Here is an 18,712-nt window from a genome sequence, read left to right on the forward strand (position 1 = left end):
AATTGCAACAATTTGCGGCGAAGTATATAAAAATACACAAAAATAGCGCATATTTTGTATACTCCGCCAATTCTAACTAACTCTAGGATAACCTCTCACAGGCACTTAACGCTAAGGAGCGGCGGGGAATACAAAAATACAGCTAAATTTTTTTCAATTCGCAACGAATTTGCCGTTAATTATGAAAGCTGCTGGGTAAACACAGAAAATATATTTGTTTAAGCCCTTTTTTTTGCTAAATTGCGATAGAATGCTTCACATTCAAAATTTGGGTTTGATATAATCCCACCCCCTACTAACTCCTTTATTAGATAATTTTCGACAGAAGAAAGGATTTTCAAATCACCTGCAATCCTTATTTCCTCAAACTACGAGTTTGCCCATCTATCGAGCTTTATTTTATCCTCAAAAATATCCCTTTAATTTTCGCAAAATTTAATTTTGAAGTTCTTTTTAAAATAGAATATTATATCAAGTTAGAAAGAATGTTATTAAACGGCTATTTTGAGCCGATATTCTAAAACGGCTAATATTTTATTAGGAATTATTATTGCAAGCCTTAAGATTTTGCCCATAGGTGGCACATAGGCTTGAACATCTATTAACAAAATCTCGAGGCTTAGACAATATTTTTCTGGCTAAAAATATTGAGTTAGCCGGATTTAACAACACTAGTTAAGGAATAATATAATTTTTACAGGGGTATTTTTAAAAAATATATTCGAAAAAATTAAATAAATTATTGAAGGTCAATATTTCCCATCTAAAAGTGAAAGGAAAGATAAATTTCTAAAATATATTTTTAAAAATAAAAAAAATAAAAAATACCAATTATAAATATTATTGTATTTTTATTTTGGGAAATAACCTGAACGAGAAAAGGAAAATTAATTTCGATAATTTTTTATATATGAAATCATCACCCATTTAAAGTAAAAATTTTGAAATTTTTTAATATGAAAAATACTTTTTATAAAAATATAAGCCAAAAAAATATATATATAAATAAAATCGATATTTTATCTTTGTGTTTTTGTTTTTGTCACCTAAAAATTAAATTTTTCGCGACTCACTATTTCCCACCTTGAAATTTTATTTTATTTTTTTTTAAATATTTTTTTTTTAACCTAATAACATATAAAAGAATATATCGGAAAAATAACAAATTTTTTATTTTCGGACTATTTATTCTGTAATATAACCTTAAATAATTGATTCTTCTATCTATTGTATTTAATTTTATATGGTTCCCTTCTTCTAATAAGGAAATTTAGATTAAAATTAATCGCTTTAATAACAACTTTTTCATTTCTTTTAAAAAATTTTTTCCTTCTTAGAACATTTGTATCAGTATTTTTAGAATTATGGTTAGACATTTATATAATATATAATATATATATACCGGTGAAAATTATTATTTTTAAAAAAAAAATTATTTCCTTTTAAGAACATTTGTATCAGTATTTAATTTAGAATTATTTGGTTAGGCATTTAGTAAAAATTACTTTTTTTTTAAAAAAAAAACTATATCTTTTTATTACATTAAATTTATTGATTTTTTTTTAAATATAAAAAAAATTTTAAAATTAAATTTCGGATAATGAAGACTCAAAAAAAATAAAACAACTACATTATTATACGACCTATTCGAGATATAAAGAAAATATATTATTTTTTAGATAAAATATTCAAGGTAAATAGGATAGGATCTTTATTTATTTTTTATACATAATTATAATTATAATTATTTATAATTCATTTTAAAAAAAATATCTAAATTAATTATTTATATAAAATATTTTTATATTATAATATTATATATATAGAATTGGAAAAAAAAAGATAGCTTAGAAAATATTTAGCGAAAAATAATATTTAAATGATAGGAATTGTTGTCCTTGAAAAAAAAATTAAATAAAAATAACTTGAAATATTCTTTAAAAATATATACAAGAAAATGCTTTAGCCGGAAAATGATGCGACTAGTGTGTTTTGCACGTGTTATCATGTGGACTTATCCATTTGGAATAATGCCGTATTCTTAATTAGAAAATACCATTTTTTTTAAAAAAAAACACAAAAGGTAAAAGTTTGTATATTATTTTTTTTATTGGCATCAATTATTTTCTTAGTTCGAAGTAATAATAATTGTTGGGAAGCCATCAATTTCTTGATTAATGGAATTCAAAGTTATAGGTCTTGTTTTAAAGAAATAATTTTTTTTTAAATGTATCCCCATCGGATATTTTTAAATTGTTTTAAGATTACTTGATAGGGAGTCAATCTCCCTTTATGGATCCCTGGTAAATAGTGCTATCCACATAATCAAGGCTCAAATTGAAAGTAATAATATAAGGAATATTCCTGCTCATCAATCTATGAAAACCACGGTTGCTTCCTAAAAATTTTACATTTTTTGGGGGTTTCATCTTCATTTTTCAAACTTTTCCTTCCTTTCACCCCCTGAACCTGAAAAATATAAAATGTCCTTGATGTTATCATAAAATCGGTGATCTTAAAAATCAGATATCTCCACCCAATTTAAAGTCGTTTGTCGCAAAAAAAAATTTCCTAGGAATTTGAGATGCGGAGTTTATTGCTTTCTTCAAATTTAATCTTTATCTAGGTTTAACCATTTTTTTTAAGCCAGGTAAAAGTAATACTATTATCCCTACTAAATTTTTACCCGTCTTTCCTTCAGTGCTTGTTTTTTTTGGACAGCTTGAAATAATTGAATAATAATTTAAAATTAAACTAAATTAAATTATTAAGAGTCTTATCTTAGAGCATAAATCTTATGATTTATTATTTCTTAAAAAACTTTGGATGAGAAATAAATATTGGTAATATTGATATTTCCCGCATAAAAAAAAGGTATATAAATAAATCAAATAAAGTAATAATATCAAGCCCCCCCTCCCCACTCCAATCATTTTAAAATCGGTCTTTCACTTTTTTGACAAAAAAAGGACAATTGATTTCTACCCCTATTTTAGGTGTTATCTTGCTTATATAGTTATTTTAAACAGATTTTTTTTTTAAAGAAATTTTTTATTTCAACTTGAAAATTACAAAATACATATCTATAAAAAAATTTTTGGCATTTTTAAGGTAAAATTTAATAAAAAAAATCCCCTTTTCCTTAAAAAAAAAATCTTCAAAGATTTTTGCTTAAATTTTTATTTGAAAAATTTAAACTTCGTTTTAAAAAATAAACATGGTTTATATATAATTTACGTTTTAAAAAATTTGTATGAAATAAAATCTATAGGTATTAAATATTAAATTAATGTTTTTTTTTCCCAATTTTATGTTAGTACTTCCTGAATGTTATTATCCTTCATATTTTTTAATTGAATTGATTTGAAAATCATTCTGTATACAATTTAAAATTTTTTTTTATAATTCCTGATTCCTTAGCCTCCCAAAATATTTATCCGTTAAGAAACTAATGGATATATAACAAATACAATATGCATTAAATATATATACATTTTTTAAAAGAAATTCCATCACGTGAATTACGAACTTTTAAAGAGTGTTTGTTTTTTTTTTTAAAAAAAATCAATTCTCAGTTGACAGATTGAGAGAAAGTTTATTAAAATGTTTCAGCTATCCCTAAAAGAAGCATTTTTATTTGATACATTTCAGATTAGTGGCGATAGTTAAACAGCTCGTTTTGAGCCAATTTTTTTAAAAAAAAAACTACTAACTCAAATATTTTATTCAGAATAATATTATGTAAGCCTTAAGATTTCGCTCATAGATGGCACAAAGGTTTGAACATAAATTAACAAATTCTCGAGGCTTAAACAATATTTTTTCTGGGCTAAAATATTGAGTTAGCCGTTTTTTAAAATATCGACTCAAATCTAGTGTTGTTAAAACGGGTCGTTTTGAGCCGATTTTAAAAAACCAGCTGACTCAATATTATAGCCAGAAAAATATTGCCTAAGCATTGAGATTTTTCGATTATATGTCTAGAATTTTGTTCCTTCTATGAACAAAATCTTCAGGCCTGCTCAATATTTTTCTGGATATAATATTAAGTCAGCCGTTTTTAAAAATCGGTGCAAAACGAGCTGTTTAACGACATTATTTCAGATAATATAAAATTTAAAAATAATTTCATTCTCATATAATTACACAGGTCTCCCATGATTTTTTTTTTAAAAAAAAACATAATTTTAAGAACGTTTCGGGAAGGAATATTGTTTTTCTTCTTCTTTCTTTCAAAGAACTTGGAACTTTTCGGAATCGTTTATAAAAAATATATATTCTGGAATTTTGGGGATAATTTATTTAAATCTCGCTTTCGTTCCTATTTATATTTTCTTAAAAAAATCTGGCGTATGATTTCTTGAAATGTCACAATTCCATTTGGAAAGAGGTAAATATATTTATAAATGATCGGTTTCCTAATAAATATGTTGAATCGCGATATACAACAATTTAGTGGTCCCTTTTGATTACTTATTTATTTTGGAGCAGTGTTTAAAAATGACACAAATTTCGTAGGATATTTGCCTGCCCATTATGCTTTAAAATCCCCATGACATTAATAATAATTTTAAAAAATCTTATAATGAGCCACCATTTATGACCTCTCAACATTATATTTATTTATTTCACATAACACCTAATTAAAAATATTAATAAAATTTTAATTAAAACTCTTTCAGTCCTCGTGATTTAGGCCGCTAGGAATAACAAATAAAAGGTTTGTTGGTAAATAATCAGCTAGTTGGGTTACCACCGTATTCACAAAAATTTGCCACGCGGCCATAAATTCAAACCTTGCAAATGTTATTCTTTGAATAATGAATTATTATAAAATGTAAATCCGCCATTAAAATCATAAATATCCATTCAATAAATTCATTTTTTGGAACACCTATTTAGATGCCTACCACCTACTCGTCCCCTATACCCCTTCAAAAATCTAGAGGCAAATCGCTCCTATCCTCATCTCTCAAGTAGATGCTCATGCCGGTGCCCGATCAGGGCAAATTCGGCAAAATATTTATGACAGGGCCAGGACCGTCCGGAGGGCAAATTTATAACAAAAAAAACTATTACATGCGTGGCCAAAAAAAAATCTTTCAAAAATCTTTCCCGAACTCTAGTTTTTATATCCTTTTCTCGTCGTATTCCCTCTTTGATATAACCTTATTTATTCCCGGAAAAAAATGGATAATGCTGATCTTCTATATGAGTGTTAGGTAGCTAACTCTTCACCCGATATTATTTCATACATTACATACATATAAAATCATTGTAAAACATATATAATTGGATATAATAATTCTTATTATATTACATTCTACATATATATTTTCATTATATCAATATTTAAATATTAATGTAAAATCATTCAATTATAAATATAATTTCTAATTTACTACATCTTCCTACATAACATCCTTTTTTCTATTTATAATCATATATAAAACGTTCAAATCACTTAATGATTTTTTGAAATTTTGAGAATGAGTTTGTCTAACCAGACCAGAACATCAGAACATATCTAGGATTTTTCGGTTAATAAGAGGAGGGGGGGGGTGTTGCATTAGAGGCTACAGAGTTGTCAAACGGTTCGATTTTTAAAAATTGCTCACTCAATATTTTAGCCAACAAATATATTTTGCAAAAAATTGGAGATTTTGTTCATAGATCATGACGACAGAAAGGTTTGATCATAAATTCTTGTGGCTCGCGTAATATTATTTTGGCGAAAACTTTAATTTAAAATTAGCTAAATCATGTCGTTTAATAACACTTAAATTTATTGTAATTTGGTATTTAAAAAAAAAGAGAAAGAAGAAAGATTACATTAAAATGTTTGATCTCCGAGGAGACATAAAATTTAGTTCAACTAAAGCGAAGGCTATAACTATTTCCGACCACCCGATTTATTTAACTTTATTTAACTTTATTATTTATGTCCAATATTATATTTTTTTTTAAATGTAAAATGTCACATTGTATATGCTGCATTAAAGAAAAAATCGATGTTAAACACGATGTATTATGGAGATACAGAGTTAAACAATATAGTCATTAATAGCGAGGAGTTAATTATTACAAATTTGCCATAAAGATTACGTCAAATAGTTATGCTGTTAAATGGCTAGATTTTTTTTTAAAAAAATGGCTAACTCAATATATTAACCAAAATATATTACGCAACTCTGGAGATTTTGCTCGTAAGGTGGCAGAAATGTTTAGACATCTATTAACAAAATCGTAATATTATTTTGAACTAATATCTTAATTAAAATTGACGAAATAGCTGTTATAACAACACTATCAATAGGTCTCTTGCCGGACTTTCAAATCTGATTTATCCTAACTATATATATAAATTTTTTTACTATATATATACCTTTTTATAATAACTACTCTTTCGCTGAACCACTACATCTGGCATCAAAGTTCAAAAAAAAAAGATTTTCATATTTATTTTGGGTATAAATGACAAAATAGCTATTTTAATTATAATAATTTTTCAAATATTTAACATTAAAACCTTTCAGATTTTTTTTTTCCCTGAATATTATTTAAAGTATATATATATAACCTATATTTAGAAACTTTTTCCAACCCTCTTTATACCATCCATCATTCAAGCTCATAAATATATTTACACATTTTATATTTAAAATTTAAACTCATAATTGTACGAAATTTTGTCCCCCTCCCCAATTGTTTTTTTTATTTAGTTTTTTTATTATTTAGTTATTTTTAGTTAAAATTTGACCTGGTATTTTGCTATATTATATCATTTGTACTTCAGTAAATTTATGCGATGACGCAGATTTTAAACCTGCAATAGGAAGGACATATACATTCATTTTATTTTTAAAATGAGAAAATTTAGTAAAGATTTCTCTATTTTATATAATATAAGTTTCCTCAAAATAAATAAAAAAAAATTTTACTTCTTTACTTTGAACTAAATTGGAGTAATTTTATTTTTTGGCTAATATAATATATTAATCGTGTCTATTTGGAACTAACTTTGTCCCTAATAAGTTATTTTTTGTCAAACTGATTAAATTTAATTGTACAAATAATAATTGGTTATTAGGATTAATATTTTTTTTTAATATGTAATATTGATTTAAGGGGTATACACCGATTTTAGATTATTATACCAATTTGTATTTATTGAAGTTGAATTTCGCTAAATTCCATTTATATTAGCAATTAGATTTTCTATAAAATTATTACTGGCAAAGACTTTTATATATATTTTTTAAATAAAATATTATTTTTCTAGAGATAAACTCTACAGGATAGTTATTACTTTACTATGAACAAATTTCCCTCTAACAACAACACCACAAAGTCTTCACTCTACCAAAATAACCTTAACGCGACTTCATCTTTCGCTTTATTTACCTCAAAACCTAACTTATTTAAACAATTAGACAATTTTGCCAAAAGAATAAAATGCCGATACTTAACCAAAACCAACAGATCTTATACAGATTTGAGATTTCCTATCAAAGACGAAATTATTTTAGCCAGAACTCGTAATGGTATATCTGAGAATTTAAAGCCCTGTACCAAATCACCTCGCGATAATCATGGGGGAAAAAGCGATGGTTGGAAATCTGCTTCTATATATAATAATAATAATAATGATAATAATAATCAATATAAGGGTATAATATTTAAAGAATCTAGATTAGATATAATCAATGGCCCATATATCGGAGTAAAATCAGCCAAGACTATAATCGAGGAAGGTAAAACTCGGGAGCAATATTCTCCTCCATTCCTCGATACAAATACTAAAAATTCATCACTTAATAATTTATATGATAATGATACCATTATAAACAATTTACCCGATTCTATCAGCGAAACGCAAAAATTTGCAGAAAATGAAAAGATAAAGGACAAGGAAAACGAGGGTTGGTTCAAAGGGCTCTCTAGCAAAACAATAAGGGAAAATAGTGATGGGTCAAGTAATTTCGATTCCTTTAACTACGAATATAGACATGCCAAAAGCGACTCCTTTCAGAACCACGTACTCGATCCTAAAAATGTCGATGGTAGTCAAATTACAAGTGTGCCTAGTTTATACCTCCTAAAAAGTTCGCTAGCTGCATCCGATAATCATCAAACATCACAAACGATCGAAAGTAAGAACTCATTTTTGAATCCGTACTTCCTGAACGGACATTTGATTCGTGTTTCCAATTTTTTGTACGTGGGAGACTTAGAAGCAGCCTACTGCGAACAAGTGCTCTGCAAATTAAATATAGAAGGCTTAGTCGATGTAAGTGGAATGAGCGAGAAAGAAGCTGGTATATATCTGAATAAAAAAATAGGCTGGGGCTCCACAATTTTTAAAACTTGTACCTGCGCAAGAGAAACGTCTCATGTTAGAGCTAAATTAAAGGTCAATTTATTGACGGAATTAGCCATACCACCCAATTCTACAAAACCATTCAATTCAAATAACTATAACATGGATAATAACATTAATGATAATGTAAATATTTTAGATAGAGGAACAACCAATAATAAAAAATTAAACATTAGAAATAATAATCATGAAAGTTTAGAGGGAAGTCAATTGATTGGCAAAACTCAAACAAAGGGAAAAGTTCCTATGGTTGACCACGTATCCTTTTTCGAAGAAATCAATAAATTTTTAGATCATTACAGACAAACGGGTAAAAGAATCTTACTTTTTTGCGAAGCTGGCAAGGCAGGAGGTGCCTCTACTGTGGTTGTCATTCAGTATTTGATGAGAGAAAGTGGACTTCCCTTGAGGCGATGTTATGGTATTATAAAAAGACTTTACGGAGATGCATCTAATATAATGAAGTTAGAAAACAGTTTACAAGTAGCATTGTTTAAATATGAAAGATATTTGTATAAAATCAGTAATAGAACTAGTCAGCTTGATAAATACTTTCTCTACGATTCTTTATATACTACAAATAATACGAATATGAAATTCAATAATAAACGACAAAATTGTAATCTAAACCCCACCGATAATTGTAAAGATGATAATAATGCAATTGAAAATTCAGAATCTTATAACGAATTAGATTCTATTGCTATCAATAATAATTACTCTTCTACTAATAAAGATATCCCTTACCAACATGTATTAAAAAAATTAGATAACAACACCGTAGATGCAAATATTTTGATTGACAGAAAAACTCTGCTTCAGCGAAGAATAACACGAAACGCTATTTTGCGTGGTCAAGACATACGTAAAAGATCCATCATGACTCTAGAAGATAGCGGCTGTTGTTTTATTGAAGAAGATAATTAAATAATTATTGAATTTAAATACTATACTCAGTGATACTGCATATTTTTAATATTATATATATATACAATAGATAATATTATAATTTTTTTTAACTCCCTCCACAGTATCGACATTCATTCATTTATGTTATATTAAATAAGTATTAACATAATAAATATAATAGTATACCTCCTTTAAATATGAACATTTTTACATTTAACTCATAAATTATTAAATTATTTATGTAGTTAATTTTAAGATAATATAAATTTTGAGTAGAAAACTACTAGCGATCTTAATTTAAAAACGAGAATATAGATATGGCGAAAGGATGCAACGTAACTTGCGAAGTTGTCTAATGATAACCCTGAACTTCGTCTTGGACAATAAAGGAATTATTTTTTTAAATCTGCGCAAAATTAGCAAAATTTTTAAAATATCTAAAAATGAATAAGTAGAATAACTCTAGATACCGATTTAATTATTCTCCTTTACATTATTAATAAGTAGCATTAATATTCACTATTTACACTTACGAAAGAAATTTTTCTTTATATACATAATTAAAATTAGAATATTTCAAGAATTATTTTCTAAAAATTTTCATGTACATAAAATTGTGTATATTAAAAATTAAATTTATGAGGAGAACTCAATTGGTTATACGATATTATTAAATTTCGTAACTGAAAATATCCCCCATTTTTAATATATAATCGTTTGAAATTCGCATACAAAATTTTTCGAATTATTTATAGAGACACCGATTTTAAACTTAAATACCATAAACAAAATAATTAAAAAAATTTTATTTAAAAAAGAAAGCAATATATGACATAACAATACTATAATATAAAACTAAGTATAAAGAATTATAAATAAAATACACAATAGAAAGTTAAAGGAATGTTTAGGACAATAATTTTTTGGACAGAATTATTGTTATAGCCATATTTTGTTTAAGTTTATAAAATGAAAAGATGTATATTTCTTTTACACATAATTTTAAAAAGATTCGTAGATTGTAGCTACAACAAAGTGATTATCCCATCTGTGAAATACTTTTGGCATTTTAATGACTCAGTCCTGAGAAGAAGATATGTTTATTATTAGAAGGGATAAGGGCTCAAATTTTTAATAGATAATTTGTTCTGGACAGGAAACAATCCTAAGCTTAGCATCCTTCTAACTCGTCCCACTCTAGATTGGGGTTATTGAGACGCACCCTGTTAAGTATAGGGTCTATTGAAAAAAATCGAAAAATAAATGAAATACATTTAATGAATTTCTTAAAATAAATTATTGTTGCCTAACAGTGATTAAAAATAAGTGTTATTAATTCATATTTTTTTTTCTTAATATCTGCACAGAGCAGCTTATTAATGGAAGAGAAGAGAAAATTACTAAGAATAAGGTTATAGAAATCGTAAAAAATAATTAATAGACGACCATATGCCTTTTATAAGTCCACTAAAATGATTCAAATTAATTCAAATATGTACGTTGCCTAACTTAAATATAATATTGTGATTTATTAATATGTTCCTTTTCTTCTTTCAATATGAATAATAAAAATAAAGTATACTTTCATTTTTAAAAATTATATTTTCTATTATAGTAATTAATGGAAGTAAATGTTAGGATGAGTACGGATGTTTTGGGACCTATCCTATCCAAAAACTTAAAGATGAGATAGGGCGTTTGATTTTCCACTATAAATAAAGTAACTTACGTTCCATTTTGTTTCAATAATGTATGAATATTATTATATAAGCGTTTCATAAGTTATAAGTGCCTATATATAGAAGTCAGCTGAAGCGCCATTTTGTGGCTTGTACGATAATTAATTTTATTTATTTATTATTATATGAATGTAAATTAATGTCATTTACTCGATGTTCATACCACTAAATGGGGCTACAGCTTGCTTCTATGTACGGACACTTTTAATTGTATTTAACAAATGAATCATCAATCTAGTAGTATATATATCACTGTTCAGTTTACACATTATAGGTGTAAAATTTTGTCATCATATTAGAAGCATTGATTAGTTTAATAATGCAACATATGTTTTTTAACCACATTTATAAAACAATTTTGTACATATTGTCATTAAACATAATTAATATACACACTATTTTATTTGTAAGTTAAAATATTCTTCTATATTCAGTGCTTAGATAACCTCGTAACTATTAGGAAATTTTGTACAATTTATATTTTATTTTGTTAAACTTTTATTTTATTATTTGATCATTTTAAATTTATATTTTTCAGAGTTGTTAAAGTACTTGAATGCAAAATTTATTTTATTTCATATGATTATATAATTTAATTTTATAATATATAAAATATTAAAACTTAAATATAAAAAAATATATATATAAATATTAATTAAATATTATGTGCGAGTTTATCAATAAACCAGGCAAATTTTGATATTACAATGTAACTCAAGGAATCTGCCATTTTTATTTTTAATGGAATTGGTTTATTTTACTATATTAATTTAAAAAATTTATTTTAGATTAATATTAATTAATAGTGATGAAGAGGAAGAGGAAGAAGTAATAATCAATGAAGCATCAACAAGTTCAGACATTATTTTTTATGACAATTTATAGAGCATATTTTAAATAATATTTCAAAATAAAGAAAATCTCTGATAGTTTGCCATATCTATAAAAAAAATACGAAAATATTAGTTAGCATTGTCTCAACTTGCAACATTGTAAAACATTAAAGGGTTAAGATACTAAATAAGTGTTTATAATTTTAATTTTAAATTTTAAGAGAAAAAATCAAAGACTGTTTATGAAAAAACAATTATTACAAAGATTAGTTGATGAATTATAAAGGTCTTCAACTGATTGCAAACAAATAACCTGTGAAAAAACAAATAATTTAATATCCGATTTTTTCAGTACTCCACAGCAGTAGATATGATTGTTAATAATGATTTCAATTTTGATACCCAAATAATTTTTTCGAAAATGAATGTCGAGATTTTAGTATTTTTAAAGAATACCGAGATATAAAATTGTTATTCATAAAATATAATACCACAATCCTTCAAACACCCTGGTAGAAAGACTTTTTAGTGCAGCTAAAAATGTCTTTAAATATAAACGAGGATGCCTTAATGGCCAAAATTTTGAAAATATTTTATTACTGAAATTGAATAATTATTTATAATCATTGAATCATATATTTTCATATATTATATTAAAATCTAAAAATCATTATTTTAGATTTCGATAATCTAGTCAATAAAGTTTTTAGCTCATTTCATACATTATCACAATAAATTCCTAATTTATATTTATGCAAAGCTTATATAATAAAAATTGTATCTATATCTAGATACATTTTAAAATTATATCGGTATCTAGATACATTTTAAAAGTATCTTTTAACAACTCTGATATTTTAATTAACTATATAGATATCGATTATAGTTCAGAAGAAAAAAATATATATAATATAATATAAATTATTTTGGTATAATAAAGAGAAATATTTAGAATCCCTCATCCATTATCTGAAAAGGTTTTTTGTATGGATATTAAGTTTATAAAAAAAAATTTACAGTTACAGCTAAATTCATTAATGTTATGTTGTTTAATATTTTATTTGCTGCAGATGAAGATTAGGGTAATTTTAAATTTAATAATGGAATATTACATCTCTTTAACTTAATAGCAACAAGCAAGTTCCTAACATATTATAATTAAAGTATTGAACCCATAATCTATCTTAATTAGTCATTTACATGTGAGAGCGAATGTCAACAAGCTAAATAGTATAAAGGATTTTTTCACTTTACAATGATTTTTGAATGATTAAGCATACCAATTATCCTACGTGCTCAAGATAAACTATTATGAGGGTGTTAGTTTCAGTTTATCGGTATATTTCATAAATAACTAAACGTTATTTATGATTTATTTATCATTATATTTTAAAAAAGTATCGTTTTAAAACTTAAAACGCAAAAAGACCCATTTTAAAATATTATAAGGTGATCATTCGGTCACCTCCATCTACTATATACTCTGTAACATCTAGCCAGTGATATGCCAAGATTTTTGCAGGACAAAAATATATTCGGCACTATTTTAAAGATCTCCATTCATCTACGCTTATTTTATGATTCGCAATCTGGTAAAAACTGAAAGAATACAACATGACAAAATTTATTGCAATTATATACATGAGTAGAGATCAATGCTTTGCATGCGATATTTTTTATCTTTTAAGGCAAATTGATCACAAAACACAAAAATAAAACCAGTATATATTATTTTATAATTTGTTTTAACTAAACTGCAAATGCCTAGGTAAACTAATGCATATATAATTATATATATATCCTAAGTTAATAATACACGTAGAAGTTAAAGAATTTCAATTATATTTATTTAATACAATAAAAAGAGAGTAATATTTATGAATTTCAATTATATTTATTTAATAAAATAAAAAGGGAATAAATATATATATAATAGAAAGAATATCGAATTAACAAAATATCAAAAAATTATCTTTGATGTTATATAAAAAGTAACAATTTTCTATGTTAAAAATAAAATTTAAGTTATAAGCTAGTTCACGCCAAGATGAAATTAAATATAATAAATGTTTTGAAATAATAAATATATATAAGTTTAAAAATTCTGATTTTATCTTATAAAATAAATAATTAAATTACTGGATATGTTTAATAATGAAGTGATATTAATAATAATAATGTTTCATCTAATCAAATAATAGATGGTTTAAATCGTCAAATGTAACTTTGATATGCAAAGTGATATTCTAATAACATTATTTAAAATAAAATAATTCAAAAAAGTTAGACTTTCGATATTACTCATCAATACGTTCAAGATTTATTATAATCAGCCAAATTCCATAGTTATTAAATTAATTCTTACCTAGTTTATTATATTTTATTCCTTATTTTAATTAATATCATGTTTATATGAGTGCGGAAAAAAATATAACATATTCTTTACTGGATAATTATATTGATAGTTTAGGTCATTTACTAGTCAAATTTTAATATATCTTGTTTTTGAAGTGCTGTGAACATATCTAAAAAATCAATCGCAATCACGTTCAATCTTTACCTTCAAAAAAAAAGGAGCGCATTCATGTTCGTTCAAAACTTTATGAATAAATTTATTTAAAATATTTCAGTGCAATCCCTAATTATATTATATTTCAACTTTCTATATCAAGTGGAAAGGGAGAGGCCTATATTAATATTTATTAGCAAAAAAAGTAAATAAATATTTTTATTTCCAAAATATTATTAATTTTTTTATATAAAAACTTTTATATATCATATAAAATTTTATAAAATTAATTTTTTTTATAATACTTTATATATCATATAAAATTTTATAAAATTAATTTTTTTATATAATACTTTAAATTGTTTTCAATTATTAAAAATAAACCCCTTGATGAAAACTTAAAAATAATACCAAATCTCAAATAATCACACTAAAATAATATATAAATTTTAAAAGATATCATACTAAATATTTTATATCTCTTTAAATAATATTTAATGATTTTTACTTTATGTATCCATTATAATATTAATAATTTAATTATGAAATAAAATTATCTTAAAAAATTATTAACAGGTTACTTATAGTTACATTATATAAAATACGAAGTGTCTTTTTAAATTAGAATTTGAAACGGATACTTTTTGGACACTTTTTAGATTTGGTAAAGATAGAATTAGTTTTTTAATGAATATTATATGTAGATTATTTATTATTTTGGGCCACGATAATGTTCAGAATCAGATGATAAATTCGGATTAATATTACATTGTAAATGATTATGGCAAATTATATGATAAAATTAAGACTATATATGAAAAAATATAGCGGCAAAATTGTTAAATAATAATGACTTTTTCTTATATTGTAAATCTTTATTTGTATTCAAATAATAAAAAGATTTTTATATATAAATACCAGTAATATTTCTTACAAAAGAGATATAATTTTAGAAATAAAATAAAATTTTTTTTGATATTTGAATTTCTAGGTCGAAATAGCAAAAATACAAAATTAATTTGAATTTATAATAAATAACCAGAATTTGTATATTATATATATTTCAACAACATAATGCTATAACAATAATTTATATACCATTCAAAAAAAAGAAGGGGATGGAGTAGATATTATTCATAATCCTAGTATTTAATTATAATTTCCTATAAATGTTTAAAATATATTAACACTATATGGGGCTAATTGATATTAAAAATGTAATTTGTAATGATAATTCCCAATAATGGATTAAATTGATATATTACATTATTACATAAAGACATATTAATCTTAATAAATGTAATTTGTTATTAAATTACTTAATATATATTATTTTGACCTTAGACTATCATAATTCGATTTTGTTAATAATTGTTAGATTTTAATGTAAAAATTAATAAAAGGGGAGAAAAAATTTTCTTCTAAATATATCATTACAATTAATTTTAATGTTTGATATAAGATCAAAAAAATATTTGAAGGTAAAATCATGTATAATACAATTGTTTTCATGTAGACGCTATTCATCCTTATTAATAATTGTTTTCATGCAGTATCTATCAGTCCTTAGTCCTTTGCGAGGGCGGAAATAACATTAAAGCAGCCGTTAATATTCCTTAGTTCTATGCGGGTGTCCATCAGCTCTAAGCTGGTGCTCCTATTCTTTACCATGTAGGGAATCTAGATTAGTAGTAGCAATGAAATTTGAGGGTTTTAGAATATTCATATTTCAACTATAAGTAATGATTATGATAATCTATATGATAAAATTATGACTTTTTATGTAATATGTATTAATATAGCCGCAAAATATATTTAAGCTTGTAAATTTTAATTATATAATATAAAAGAATGTAGTTTTATATCAAATAACTTATAAAACTAAAATACAATTTAACCCACACCTATTAAATATGCCACCCAATAGTTTAATTTAAAGTCGAAAAAAATTTCAACAAACCAATATAATTTTTAATAGTCGCTATCAAAGACCTCATGTAAAAATCTTGCCCCCCCCCCAACGTCCTCCGAAAACTCGTAAGCACCTCTCTTATAATTTGGGGCCCTTAAGATTTACGTATTGTCAAAATTTGTTTTGCCCTCTCCCTCAGGAATGTCTGAGAAATATTGGATCTCTAATTTTTGTTCTTGTAAAAAAAAATTGATATACTTTTTGACATTTACTTTGATGTATGAATCATTATAATCCGGAAGGTTAAAATGCATGTTAATATGTAATTTCCCAAGGGAAGTAGAGTAACAAATTTTTCAAAATGGAAGGATTTTAAGAACATTTTTATATAAATTCAATTATTTTTTCTTAAAACAAAATTATTCCATGGATTTAGCGTTGTCAAACGGCTCGATTTGCCAACTTTAAATTAAGATTTGAGCCAAGATAATATTAAGGAAATCTCGAATTTCGTTAATAGACGTCTAAACCTTTCTGCCACTATGAGTAAAATCTCTAGGTTTATGTAATATTTTTGAGCGAAATTATTGGGTTAGTCTTTTTCATTACACTGGATCTGTCACTGACACAATATTTTTCCCATAATCTATCTAATATTAAGGATTGGAGATTATATGGATATTAAATGTATAAATTTTTGAAATTATAAAAAATAAATTTTTTAAACAAAATTATATCTAATGAATATAAAAAATTCTTTTTTGCCTGTGTTATTAATTATATTTTAACTTTTTTATTAAATTCAACATGTACGAAATATTGTAAATATTTCAAATGGTTCAAATTTTTATTAGCTGGATATTTAAGTTTAAAGGTCAAATATAAAAGTATAAAAACGAAAACATGTATAAATTCAATTTAAAAACTATAATCATTATACTTCAATTGTTTTTTATTCCAACACTCACAAAACTCTTCACTAGAATAGTGTTGTTAAATGACTCTATTTTGGGCCAATTTTAAAATCTCCGGGCTTGTGCAATATATTTGGGCTAAATTATTAGATTAGTCGTTTTCCTTACACTGGATTCGACACTGAAAAACATTTTAACTTGTGGTGAATCTTCCTATATATTTTCATAACCCATTTACTATTAAGGATTTATTGATTTAGCTATGGTACTATAAAGTTCTTAAATGTATAAGTTATAGGAATTATTAAAGTAATATTTTATAAGCAAACATTTTATAATTAATATTAAAAAATAAATATTCCGGAAATATTAATTACATTTTAAATTATATCATTTCTTTTTTTTTAAATATTATATTCTGCTTAGATTACGAATACTTTAAGTTATAAACATTTGAAAAGTACTAAGGTTCAAGTATTATTTATTTTCTTAGCACATAGGTTAAAGGTTATTAAAAAAAATATATAATAACAAAAACATGTACAAGTACAATTTGATTACTATGATCAAAACATAAAAATAAATATTATTCACCAAATTTTAAAAAAACCTGGCATAAAATGCATTTTAGAAACAAATATTTTATTTAAGAAATTGCATTTATATTATTAAAGCGGAATATGCTACATACTCGTTGCTTTATTATTCTATTTATTCTTGGACTTTCTATTGGAGGTATCTTATAAATTAAGCTACAAATAAGAAAAGATTTTACTAAACATTAAACCTAGTAGAATATAACGATAAAATTAAACGTTCTTATATCATTGAATAATATTTATACCTTTATTTAATATTTTTTTAAATAAAATTCCCTATATCTTTACTATTAAAAATGTTTAAAATAGAGATTTTTAATTTTAAAATTTTCAAACAATCCATGTCTAGATATGATATGTATATGTATATACTTGTTTATAAATTATCCTAACAACGCTCTCCTTTATTCTGTATGAAATTTTAAATCCTCTGATTAAGAAATACTTTGCTACGCCTAAAAAAAAGGTCAGTTACGGAAAAAACCATCGCACAAGTTGAAATATTAAAATTTTAAACTAAAAAGATTCGAAATTTTTTTTATCTAAGCCACCTTGTTAATGTTTAGTTCCTTTTAGCATTAAAATGTTCATATAATGCCTCATAAATAGCTCACTCTACCTTTCTATGCAATTCGAAAACGGTTGGCTCACCCATCATACATCTAATAAACTTTTCCAATTGTAAGCTTCCATGAATTAAGATCTTCTCTAGACGCTTATTCTAAGAATGCTACTGTTTAGGGTAGAAGGCGTAAAGACGCAAGCGTTGGTACATAGTAAAATATAATTTTAAGATTATAGAATTTGTTATTTCAATTAAATCAGAATTTATTATCTTCTAGTTCTTATCTTATCAATGTGAAATATTAAATACCGAACCCAGTTTAACAAAATATAATTAGTCTTCCAGGGCTGAC

The 18,712-nt window shown here is 24.6% G+C and overlaps 1 protein-coding gene across 1 annotated transcript; it reads left to right on the plus strand.

Annotated features, from left to right (window-relative positions):
* Positions 1-1,970: 1,970 nt before the first annotated feature.
* LOC135926674 (integrator complex subunit 5-like protein) lies at positions 1,971-9,307 on the plus strand. Its single transcript, XM_065462603.1, has 2 exons — positions 1,971-2,083; positions 7,283-9,307. Exon 2 carries the CDS (start codon positions 7,316-7,318, stop codon positions 9,305-9,307), a length of 1,992 nt encoding a protein of 663 aa, XP_065318675.1. The 5' UTR covers positions 1,971-2,083; positions 7,283-7,315.
* The last annotated feature ends 9,405 nt before the right edge of the window (positions 9,308-18,712 follow it).

The sequence above is a fragment of the Gordionus sp. m RMFG-2023 genome, chromosome 3 (genome assembly GCF_954871325.1).
Source record: "Gordionus sp. m RMFG-2023 chromosome 3, tfGorSpeb1-WG-v2, whole genome shotgun sequence".
NCBI classification, from domain to species: Eukaryota; Metazoa; Nematomorpha; class Gordioida; order Chordodea; family Parachordodidae; genus Gordionus; species Gordionus sp. m RMFG-2023.